Source organism: Fundulus heteroclitus, chromosome 12, assembly GCF_011125445.2.
Source record: "Fundulus heteroclitus isolate FHET01 chromosome 12, MU-UCD_Fhet_4.1, whole genome shotgun sequence".
In the NCBI taxonomy this organism is placed as follows: Eukaryota; Metazoa; Chordata; class Actinopteri; order Cyprinodontiformes; family Fundulidae; genus Fundulus; species Fundulus heteroclitus.
Window position 1 is genome coordinate 7,231,538 of NC_046372.1, and position 12,287 is coordinate 7,243,824.

At 42.2% G+C, this 12,287-nt stretch overlaps 1 protein-coding gene across 1 annotated transcript; it reads right to left on the bottom strand.

The window, feature by feature from the left end:
* Positions 1-4,689: 4,689 nt before the first annotated feature.
* plk2b (polo-like kinase 2b (Drosophila)) lies at positions 4,690-9,654 on the bottom strand. The gene is made up of 14 exons (XM_021320223.2): positions 9,377-9,654; positions 9,168-9,275; positions 8,945-9,061; positions 8,627-8,756; positions 8,235-8,418; positions 7,884-8,082; positions 7,619-7,766; positions 7,414-7,508; positions 6,973-7,105; positions 6,782-6,862; positions 6,510-6,669; positions 6,131-6,260; positions 5,872-5,982; positions 4,690-5,712 (listed from the first exon to the last, which is right to left on the bottom strand). Exons 1-14 carry the CDS (start codon positions 9,563-9,565, stop codon positions 5,521-5,523), a joined length of 1,977 nt encoding a protein of 658 aa, XP_021175898.1. The 5' UTR covers positions 9,566-9,654; the 3' UTR covers positions 4,690-5,520.
* Between the last annotated feature and the right edge of the window lie 2,633 nt (positions 9,655-12,287).

Below are 12,287 nucleotides of genomic sequence, written 5' to 3' on the forward strand. Positions count from 1 at the left end.
GATAGCTAATATCTGAAAAACACACACATGAACTATAGGAGTATGCATCTCATGCGTCTTGTTTCTCTTTAACACACATCTATCTATCTATCTATCTATCTATCTATCTATCTATCTATCTATCTATCTATCTATCTATCTATCTATCTATCTATCTATCTATCTATCTATCTATCTATCTATCTATCTATCTATCTATCTATCTATCTATCTATCTAACGTAACATGCCAACGCATTCAACCGTCCTCTGTCACCACATCTTTGTTTAGGAGGAAGGGAAACGGTAAATTCAGTGACTCAATGCAATCGGCTGGGTTTCATTTGGGTAGAAAACTTTTTACTCATTGTCGTAATGAACAGAACCTGTCTGTTTTGTATTATAACTGTGATTAAATTGGAACATATATGTAATTAACTATCTGTATATACTGTATCTTTGAATTGAATTGATGATATATATATATATATATATATATATATATATATATATATATATATATATATATATATATATATATATATATATATATATTATTTGCCTTTTGTAAAGTGGTATTAGATGTAATTTGTTATGAATCAGGGCTATGTGAATACATTTCATTGAGTTTTATTGAAATCACTGCACAGTGGCACAGTTATCTTGCAACAACAAGGTCCTTGGTTCAAATCTCAGCTTGGGGTCTCTCTCTATCTGGCTGTGCATGCGTGAGTTCTCTCAGGGTACTCTCCAACTTCCTCCCAAAACATGATGTTACGTCGATTGGTCTCTCCAGATATAGGTGTGAGTGTGTATGTGTGCATGGCTGTTTGTCCTGTGTGCCCTTATGTGGCCCTGGAATGGACAATCGACCTAGGGTGTACTCAGTGATTGCTGGAGATAGGGTCCAACCCCCCCCCCCCCCCCCCCCCCCACACACACACACACACTGCACAGATTAGTGGCTAAATGTATGGGATGGATGAATGAAATTACTAGTTTAATGTGCATGACTTTTTACTGTCCTTATTTTAACCACATACTGCATAATATGACTTCTTTGACTTATTCTAAAAGATTACAAAAAGTTGGACTCTGTGGAAAAAAAGAAGGAGGAAATGAAAGCTCTCCATGTATGCAAGAAACTAACCTTCAAATGTTCACAGGAAGGAAATAGAAGTGGTGATTAATTTATACTTTGGTGTTTTTGAGAGGGTGTTTCATTTGGAATCAGTCGTTGCTCCTTTTGTGCTTTCCTATTACTAGGTATACTGAGATAGACTTGGCAAAATCCTTTGATCCGCAACTGAACTTAAGCCTATTTTAGCAACGTGCAAGCCTCTATTTTTAGCAAGTCAAAAAAGATCTCTTCAGAGGACTGATTGTGGGAAATTGCAGGAATCAGAGCAGGAGGCATGAGCGTCACACAAAGTGGCCACCGCTTCTTACACAGTGACTCATTCGCAACTCTAAATATCACCGAACACCTGGAGGGAAGCCAAATATGACATGCGGCAAATATGATTGAATATCTTCTTTCTTATCTAGATACTCCAGAGAAGTACTGTATTTCCTTTATAAAATAAAAACTTTTACTCAGGGAAAGCTTTTGAGATTTGAAAGTTCTGATCTCTCCAGTCAATAGGCTACTGCTGGAACAGAGAATGGGCAAAGCTGCACTCATCCAACTTCGTTTTCTGTTTTAGTCCAAAGAGTAGGAGGAGGAGCGCTGGCATTTGATATGCAAAGACCTTCAAATCCCCAAAGTACATTGCAGTGGATGTGTGTTTCAAAGCTTTTTTTTTTTTTTTTCTTGTTCAGAATATGACTAAAATCGCTTTTTGATAGCAGACTGACTCACTGTTCTGCCTGAAGAGAACTTTCTAGTAGAGGTTTAACTATGAGGGAAAACCCATTTCACTACATAGACTGCTTGCAGGAACAAGACTTTCCACACGATCAATGTGACATTTTGGAGAAACAGCTTTGTGTGTTTCAATACAGAAAACAAGCATTTTTTTTAACTGAAATCATACTGGGAGCTTGCTCTTTACCCATGCTTCTCAAGCTGTGGTAAAAATACCACTGGTTGTACCACTACTTGGCTGTCTTCAGGGCTACACAGAAGACATCTTTGCATTAATTATTTGCATGGTAAGTACAAACAAATGTACTGTAAAATTAAAAGTAAACATTAAAAGGCAAAAAGACGAGTGGTTGATTTTTGCTTCATCAACAACTGCTGGACAGAGAACATTTGGAGAACATCCAGCACCGACTAAAGCAATCTACATCTTGACGAATGACGTCAAACTAACCTTACTTCAAACACTTGTATGTGATAGTCCAACCCAAGGCAATGCGTGAAACGTTGGGCTTGAATTTGTGTTTTTCACAAATACATATCTAAACAGTGCGGCCAGCATTTGCATTCACCCCCCCCCCCCGATTGCCTTAGATAAAAAAAAAAAAAAAAAATGAATGAAATCAGCTGGACTCTCAAATCCCCTCTTATTTGCAATAAGAGTTAACTTCAGCGTAATTTAATCTCAACACAAATCCAAGTGTTCTGCGAAGGCCCTCAGAGGGTTGTTAGAAAACATTAGTGAACAAACACAGCAGATGGGTCGGGGATTTTAAAATGATCATGCTTTTCCCTTTTGTCACATTTTTTGACACAAGTAAATTCCCATGCGGCTAGGCAAGCTGATAAGCAAACATTTGCTGACCAGCTGCCGACGTGACCTGAATTTCTGAGCGCGTGCCTATAAAGGCTGAATCTATATTCAACTATAGAGCGTTCTCACTCTGAAAGCCTAAGGGTAAGAGCCACTTTCTGAGCTTCTTGCTCAGAAGTAGTTTTTATTACATCCATGCGACTGAGATGCTGCGCTTCTGTCCAAGAGCAAAAATGCCCTTCAAGGCCCTAAAACTTCCCATCAGCAGCTGGGGTCTATTCCTGTCAGACTGAAACATCCATTGCTGGGGCCATTATTGTCCGAACAGAGACACACACATACACAGACCTGGAGGTGTTGTCATGAATAATTCCCGATTGCTGCTTCCTGTCCTTGTTTCTTTTCTGTGTGGGTATGTTTATGCATGAGATATTCGTTATTGAACTCTGAAGTGCACAGCTATTTTCTGAGTGAAGATCTAGAGAGAGGGGATGACTCAAACACCCATGTTTCAACTTCCACCATTACATAAGCATGGAAGAGGTGGAGAGGTGTTCCGCAACAGACGGGTGAATCAAACACCGACTGCGGGAACAAAGGGTGATCCTCTCCCAAACCGATAAGTGCCCAGATGTTGTGCTTTTCAGCGCAGGGGTTTTGGTGAAGAGAAAGCAACGTCACACGTCTTTTACGCAGGGTTTAGCAATTTCTCATTGCGTTGGTCAGGGGGTTGCTTGTTTCCATGGCCACAGAGAGGGAATGCGAAATATGTTCAAGAATGAGTGTAGTGACTTTCCCTGAAACACTGTGATGTAATCAGTGACATAGTTTGGCCGAGTCTGTCACCGTGATGGTGTTTCTGTGTTCGGCAGGCTTTTCTTTCCACATTTCTGAGCCACCCGCCCTGCCCACGTATCTGCTAATCAGTGTGCCTGTTTGTATGAGAAATAATGGCCTCCTGTGTGTGTGTGTGTGTGTGTGTGTGTGTGTGTGTGTGTGTGTGTGTGTGTGTGTGTGTGTTACAAGGTCAGCCACGCTGGACAGACAGCCATCTTTGCAATCTTCCTTTTACTGCTGCAAAAGAAAGCTCAGCAAAAGAGAGAGAGCCTTGAACTGCAGTACAAATAACTTCCCACTGAGCAATTTTTCTCATCTATCCATCATGCTACCATTTCCTGTTGTAACCTCAAGGTAAAGTACACAGACCAGTGCATGGTTTGGACGAGTTTCAGTATGAATCCAGATTAGTTGAGGCTGAAGGGTGAAGTTTAAGTCTAACCGGAGAGGGTAGGAAGTCAATCTGGAGCTCTACCATCTTAAAACAGCTCCAATCTTTAAAAAAGCCATATGGGTAAATTTTAAACATTATATTCACATACACTACAGCTGCTGGTTATTTTTCCGAGAAATGTGGTGGGAGGTGGTACAAGATCCTTCATCATCTTGTTTGAAACATAATAAAAACAGAACATGGAAACTGTTTCAAGTCAGAATAACACATAGACACATAGGTCAGTGTAAAAATGTAATAAAAATATGTCTAAAATATATAAAACATTCACTTAAATGACCCTATTTTTCTTTTTATGCTTTGCATGTTCTGTTCTCAGTACTCGTTTCACGCAGGAAGAACATTATGGGCGGACCACCGCCGACCCCAATTTCCTGTGTAAATAATCATCAGGTTTTTTGCAAATATCCACCCTTTGCTAACAGGACCACGGTTTAAAGCTCATAAAGAAACATTTAGATTAAAGTCCAATTAGGTCTTGGGCCTCATGGGACTAGCAGTTAGCTTCATTCTCATCTTGATTCATAATAAACAGAGATGCCAAGAGAGTTGTCCGCTTAAGGTGAGATATTAACTGCTGGCGGGATAGTTTCTTAACAGCTGTTACGACTCTTATTTAAAAGAAATCCTGAACTATCCTTTTAAGGACATTTCAATAAACTTCAATACCTCCCAAGTGTCTTTGTACACAAAATTGTTGTAGAAACACTCAAAAGAAAAGTGCACTCAGTTTCCTTTTTTGTAGAAAACACTGTTCTTTATTAAATAAATAAATACGGCACTTTTATGACACAATAAGTTATTTAAGACATTGTTACCTAGGTGATAATGGCTCTTAAATGATCTTTAAAAGACCTGGTGTTATGTCATTCTACATCATCTCTCGCTCAGAGTGCTGAGCCCATCTGTCAGTAAAGACAACAAACAAATCACAGTTTTTAAAAGTTAGTGTGATATTACACCCCCTCCCACTCAGATGGACATGCACTCATTTAAACCCTGCAACATCCACGCGAGTCCTCTCTCTCCATGGCTGGGATGGTTTGGACATACGCTGTACATCATTTACAGTATCTCATAGTCCAGCTCTGCTAAGGTTCAGAGCATCATTTTATGCCTCTGGAATCAAACCAACTGTTCTGTACACACCTGAGCTGGTGCCAGCCCAGCATTAGTCTTATTACATGCCCGAAATCTCTTTTTTTTAAATTTCTCCCCAAAAACATTTGAGGTTTCACGTTCGTACCAACATCCATGGTCCTCGCTCTCTCTCTCTCTCTATTTTCCATCACTACTAATCAGCCCTTTAGTTCCCATTAACATTCATTGTGCTACATTTCATACTCCCAGGCTCTTTTAGTCTCTCTCTGCATTATTCTTTCGCCTGCATCGACGCTGAGTCATGACGGTGCAACGGTGGAGGAATGTTAATTCATTTTGCTCATGCCCAGCCTTGCAGATCCGCCCGTTCCTTCGCTGGTTCCCTGTTCCTCTGCAGCACTGCAGCAACACAGTGGGTGGATTTTTTTTTTCCCCCTTTAGTTGTTCAGTCCAAAGCAGATTTTTGGGGGGTTTAGCTGCATCTCTGCAGGAGCATATTGAGGGAGTACACCAGGCGCTGGCGCAGGTCATCGGGGCAGCCAGACGTCAGCAGGGAGCTGAGTTTGAAGGTTTTGGACACTCGTTCCTCGTTGATGTAAGTCAGCATGTACTCGTCCCTCTGGCAGCACAGGATGATCTTGGTGTGATCGTGGTAAAAGTTGACCTTTGTGAATAAAAACAGAAAGGCATTAAAATCTTTTACCTTTCTCCTATTACTTGTTCTGTAGTGTTGTTGAGGAAAGATGTCAGGGTTTGCACCCAAACAGCTCCTCTGAGCATGCCCAGCAACGGCTGTGTTTTTCGCAACAGTGGGTGTGTTTACCTGGAAGGTGCCATCGTTAAAAAGCATCATGAGGGCGCGGTCTGACTTGAGCCACTGCAGCAGGTAGAGTCTGGGCATGTGTACATCTGTTGTAGTACCGAGGTCCCCGCCCTGAGAAAGCAACAAGACAAACACCTCAGCATTAAGACAGGCTGCAACTTGAACGTATCCGATTCTTTCAGGGCGTGGACCGAAAAAGGAAAAAAAATAGCAGCAAGAGAGATGCAGTTAGGCTTGGGAGACTGGAAGTTTCACTTACATCCATGAGGTTTTCCTCCATGTAGTGGGAAAAGTACTTAAGCACAGTCACTTGGCCCACAAAGTGCTCAGGAACCTCGCAGGTGGGAAAGACAGAGCGCTGGCCTAACTCTGCGTAGTAATGGATGGTCCTGCAATGAAGAGCGCACACCATGATAAACAACCAATCGGAGAAACAGTCACAGATAAAAATGATTCATTTAGTGAAAATAGGGGCTGAATGTGTGAAATAAATAAATAACCCAATCCATAAATTAACTAATTTTCCTTTGGTAAATCTATGTGCCCAAACCTTAAGTAGATACTTCCCATAAATATGATGACCAACCATACCCCTACCCCTAACTACAGGTGTTATGATAGCATCGACTACCGCGTACTTTCTATCCGGCAGGAGGCTCATGTGGGTGCCGTTGTTGAAGAGGACGCCAACCGTGTGATCGGACAACTGGTAGCCGAAGCCGTACTTGTTGGAGTAGTCCACCCATTTGGTGACCCATTGAAGGCCGCAGCTGTTTAACGTCTGAGGAGTGTCATTTGCTGCAAGGTGTGAACACAGGTCAGGATCAGAATACAAATACAAGGAAGATCTAGGGCAAGGATAGGATAGGCTAAAAGTAATTGGATTTTAATTAGTCAGTAATTAACTCACCTTTAGGCATATTCTCTAGACATCCTCTTAGCACACTGGCAACAGTCTCGGCCACACTGCCTGTTGTGCTGTCTTCCAGACCTTTAGGAACAAAACGAGTACCGTTTAGACGCATCAGAGGTAAGAGCACACTCCAGCTGTCATTTCGGATCTTTATCACACGTTATAATTTCACTCATGGTGTAACTTACATTCACTGCTGCTGCTACAGCTGCCCAGACTCCCCCTGACGATTAGTCGAATGGTGTCTTGCGTCGCCGGTGACTGACTCTCTGTTGCCAAGGCGACGGGGCTCCCGGCAGATGGCGGAAGTGGACTTCCATTCTGAGGTGGGAACGAGTGATGACAGGGCTCAGAATCTGTGAGTTTAGATCATCCCTTCCTACTATGACTCAGTGGTCGCCCGCAGATTTCAAAGTGGCTGGCTTTAAAGGTTGAGGATAAAGTGCTTTCAGCTAGTTCAGAAACTGTGCTTGTTAGAAAGTTTTTGCTGCGGCTACGGAGGATGATTCATTGGATTCCGTACAGCGGGGTATCACAAAGCCAAATAAGGTTTAACTGCTCTGTGACTAATACACCTGCAAAAGCAGACCACCCATCCCCCTGTGCGCATAGTGCCTTTGCCTTCTTACCTCGGACATCTTTTTGCTCTGTTGCTGACTGATGACAGTCCTCTCCAAGTCATGCTGCAGTTTGTAGATCTCCTCCTCCTCCTTAGTTAACTTGTCTGCAAAGGAAACAGCAAACATCAATCGTTGATGCCGCACAAACTGACTCCCGGAAGGTTGCGTTCAGCCATCATCTGAATCGATTCGATAGTCATCAAATAATACTCACTCAGGGTCTCGTAGTATTTGACCTTATCTCTCTTCCCTCCGAACAGCGCCGCGGCAGCTTTCTTAAAGAAGCTCTTTGCAGGACTAGAGACGTGGAAGTCTGGTGGCGAATGGCAGCAGCTAGGCGGCAGACGCTCTGGACTAAAGCCCTGCGGAGAAGTGGGGAAAGTGGGTCAGTGCGTGGCCGGGTGGTTAGAGGGGTGGCCTGTGACATTTGCAGACAGAGAACCAACGCGAGTCGAAGCACCAGGGGGGGGCAGTCTAACCTGGGTGAAGAAGTCATGCCTCAGAATGTGGTCCAGATTTGGTCTGTCCTCTGGAATCTTGGCCAGCAGGTTGGCGATGAGCTGCTTCGCCTGTGGTGACAGCGACGAAGGCAGCGAGTAACGTGCCTCTCTGATACACCGGTAGGTCTCCTTCAAGTTGGTGGTTTCAAACGGCGGTCGACCCAACAGCATAGTGTACCTGAAGCATAACACAAGGCATTATATGAATGCATTTTTTTTTAGAAAACACAGCTTCTGTCTTCAAGAGGTGTTCACTAGTAATTCATGATGACTAATTTTACTGAGCATTTTTAAATTCCCTAACAGTGGATTAAGAGGAACCCGACTCACATTACACAGCCCAGAGCCCAGACATCTGATTCACAGCCATGACCCTGTTTGTTGAGGACCTCGGGGGACAGGTAATTCGGAGTCCCGCAGATCGTCTTCCTCCTGTTTCCCGCCGGCTCCAACTTGGCAGCGAGACCAAAGTCTCCAACCTTCAGTTCCATCGACTCGCTCACAAAAAAGTTCCCTTTGGGGGAAAGAAAGGCAATGACAATGTGAACACTTGATAGCTGACCCAAGATCAAAGGCATTGCGCTACACACAGATTTTTTTTTTAGCAGATGAATAGATTTGGTTGCAAGAATTTACACATGTATGCACAGATCTGCAAAATTATGCAAAAAAAAAAAAAAAAAAAAAAATTCTGTGTAATTTTCTGCATAAGGATTTCTTACCCAATTTAAGGTCCCTGTGAAGAATTTCCAATTCATGCAGGTACTTTAGTCCAGAAACAATCTGTCTCAGGTAGTACCGCACCTCTGGCTCCGTAAGCACTTTGCGAGCCTTCAGAATGTGGGCCAGGGACTATGGAGAGACAAAACAGATGAGTTATTACACCTGTTCTCAGAAATCATGGACTAACATGTTCCATCTTTAATGCAACTTTGTGAGTACATTTAAGTGCCAGTTTAATCTTCCATACAATAGAATACAAATAAGTTCCTCCCGATTTACTTTCTTTCCAAGGTTTGCTCATCATGATTTGCACTCACCTTTCTACTGCAGTATTCCAGCAAGATGTAGATGTTCTCTTTGTCCTCAAAGTGGTGATAAAAATGCACGATATTTTTATGGTGCAGTATTCTGTGCAGCTCGATTTCTCTGTCGATCTGCACACAAAGAAAAAGGGACGCAACGGTCACGTCTGCAGCCAAAGACATTTGCGCGGTAACGTGCCCCCCTAGGTGCGCACAGACGCCGCCGCGGCGTGCTTACCTTCTCCCGCTGGTGAGGCTTGGAGACGCGCGCGTGCGGGATGATCTTTGCTGCGTAAACTTTGCCGGTGGAGAGGTCCGTCATCTCATAACATTTAGCAAACCCTCCCTGGATGGAAGAGGGGGAAACAAAAACTGTTAAAACGCCGTGCCTTCGGGGAGAGAAGTAAATCCCAAAGAGTCGGGGGCAGATTCGGGGCTGTGCGCTACCTTTCCCAAAACTTTCCCCCGGCAGTAGCACTTCCCCGTGGCCGGGTCTGTGATGATCCGAGCCATCTCCGACGGAGCGCTGCGCTCCTCCGTTCTCTTCCGCCGAGGCTCACAGGACCTCTGCGTGGACTCACACATGCTGCTGCTGCTGTTGGTCTGCTGGAGGACGGTGTTTTTATGTACTTCCATCAGAGGACTGATTATCTTCCCTGCACACAGAATGCATCCCGGAGACGAGCCCTGGAAGCTTTTATAGCCCGACTGCTCACCCCCCCTCTGCGCTCTCTCGGTCTGCCCCCCGCCCCCTCCATCCAGCTCTCTCTCTCTCTCTAACGTCACTGTGAGGAAACAGAAGCAAGAGGTCTGACTGCCATCGATCACTGAGCATATATACAGACGATGCGTTAATGGTGACACATGTGAGATTGGAAATAAATAAAACAGGGTTGTTAGCGCTGAATATGATATTATTATTATTATTATTATTATTTACATTTTCTGCATCAGTTATCAACGGTACAAAACGTTCTATAAATTGCTTGTTCGCGGGACCAAGAGAGATAAACTGAACCTATGCATTCATGGTAAAAGTAAAAAAAAAAAAAAAAAAAAAAAATCTTGAATATATTGCAGGTCTAATGCTGCAAGTTTGTAAGGCCAGAGCACAACCGTCCTGCATTTTGTACAACCATCATCTCAGGCTGCTGAGCGCCAAGGTCAGTTTGCAGTAGTAGCGCCCTCAGGTGGACATCTTTGACAGCGCCCAGGGAGCCAAACTGTCTGCATAAGACGCAGATCAGATTGATGACCACAGGCAGCTGTAGTAAAAGGCTCTTACTGTCTGGGTGGGAATTATAAGGCAGCAAGAGAAACTTTTGTCCTAGAAGTTGATATGTTGGAAGCAGCAAACATGCACGAGCATTTAAGCAGCCTTCACAAGCGCACCTCCAAAACCGCAGCTGTTCAGAGGTGCTTACAGTGGCTTGTATCTATCAAAAGTGGTCTAAGTAAAGGACATTGGTGATGTATCAGATGATCTGACGGTCGCTGCGGAGGTTGACGCTGGTTCTGACAGAAAGGCATCAGAATATTCTGCATTACAGTTTGTTGCATGTGCAGTGCCAGTCACTACGGAGCACTAGAACAAGGTGATCTGGCCGGTTAGATAAAGTTTTCTGGTACTTCAGGTGAATGGCTGTGTTTTGTGTGCAATGCTTACCTGGCAAACACCGGGATGCATTATTTGAAGAAGACAAGCCGGAGGTGATAGTGTGATGATTTGGGGAATTTTTTGCTGGGATCTGTTAGATCATACCATCCAAATGGATGTTACTTTGACACAAAATTCCTTGGTTTAGTGACAGACCACCTAAACCCTTTCCTGGAGGAAAAAAAAATCCTGATTGATGTGGCCTCTTTCAGCAAGATAATGACAAAAACAGTTAGGAATGGTTAGAGGGACACAACAACAACATGCTTGATATGTCCAATTGGCCCCAAAGTTCTCCCCAGATCTCAGTCCAATGAAGAATCTGTGGGATGCAATAGATGAACAAGCTAAAATCATGGAGGTCTCGCTTCGAAACACACAGGAGTTAAAAGATCTGTTGCCAACACCTTCAGGGGCCCAGTGGAGCTCATACCTTGGCTGGTCAGGGGTTTCTGAGCAGTAAAAAAAAAAATGCAAACACACAATTAGATATATGGCTATAATGTTATACCCAATCAATGTAGAATATATCAACTGAACTTGAATTGTGCATGTTTGTATAACTAATAAACTAGTTTCAACTGAATTCATAGCCATCGAAAATTGATTAACAAAGGAATTCTATATATACATTTTAAATATTCCCCATTTGATACGATTGGGATGAGAATATAAATTGTTTTAGAAACAACAACAAAAAAAAACAGCATAGTATCTACCTTACCCACGGAGGGGTTAAACATTATGAAAATAAACAATCTGTTCTCTCATACTGTTTTAGATATACAATAAAATTGACAATTGAATTACCAGTTGTACATGCCATATTTGCAAAATCCAGACAAACAAGATCAATCAAACCGTAGTTGTTTTTTGGGAGGAATTACCAGAATTTGGTGGCTAGTCAGTTCAAAATGCTGCCCTTCCAAATAAAAAACATTTATGTAAATACATATGTAATCTATACGCTTCCCATTTTTATTGTTTTTTTTATTTTTTCTTTAACATGGCAGCCCACTGCTCCCCAAGGGTGATGGGTTAAAAGCAGAGAACAAATTTCGTTGTAATGTATGTTTCAATGACAATAAGGATATTACTATTATTATTACTATTAAATACTAGCTGCTGACCCAACGCATGTTTTTTTTTTCAGAAAAAATAAAAATAAAAAATCAATACGTGTTTGGTATTCTAGCTCGAAAATCTTCACACATGCTTGTTCTAGCTCTACGATACTAAAATAAAACCTGGATATATTTTACAACATATAACAGCAAAATAAAAGCAAATTCTAAACTAAACATTTAGTTTATACTAGCAAAATGAGACACTTTGATTTCTGTCTAATCTGCTTTGCCAGAATCAACAAAAATGGGTATGTATTGTCTAGTCAAAAATAAATAAATAAATAAATAAAAAACAAGTAGAAAATCTTTGTTTTGTTCCATTATTTTTCATGTAATTAATGATCCAATCAAAATGTTCAGCAATTTTTTTCAATTAAAACACATTGACCATAGTCAGGTCAGATTATTAATTGTCTTTTTGAAACTACAGAATAAACAAACTTGAGCTTCTCTCCAAACTATGAAGAGATTTATTAAGTTATATCATTAACGTTTAGACCATGGGCTACATACCTACATTGGTCTTCCTCACAATTCCCTCCATAAGCTTCAGGAGGTTCAATATTCAGCAACC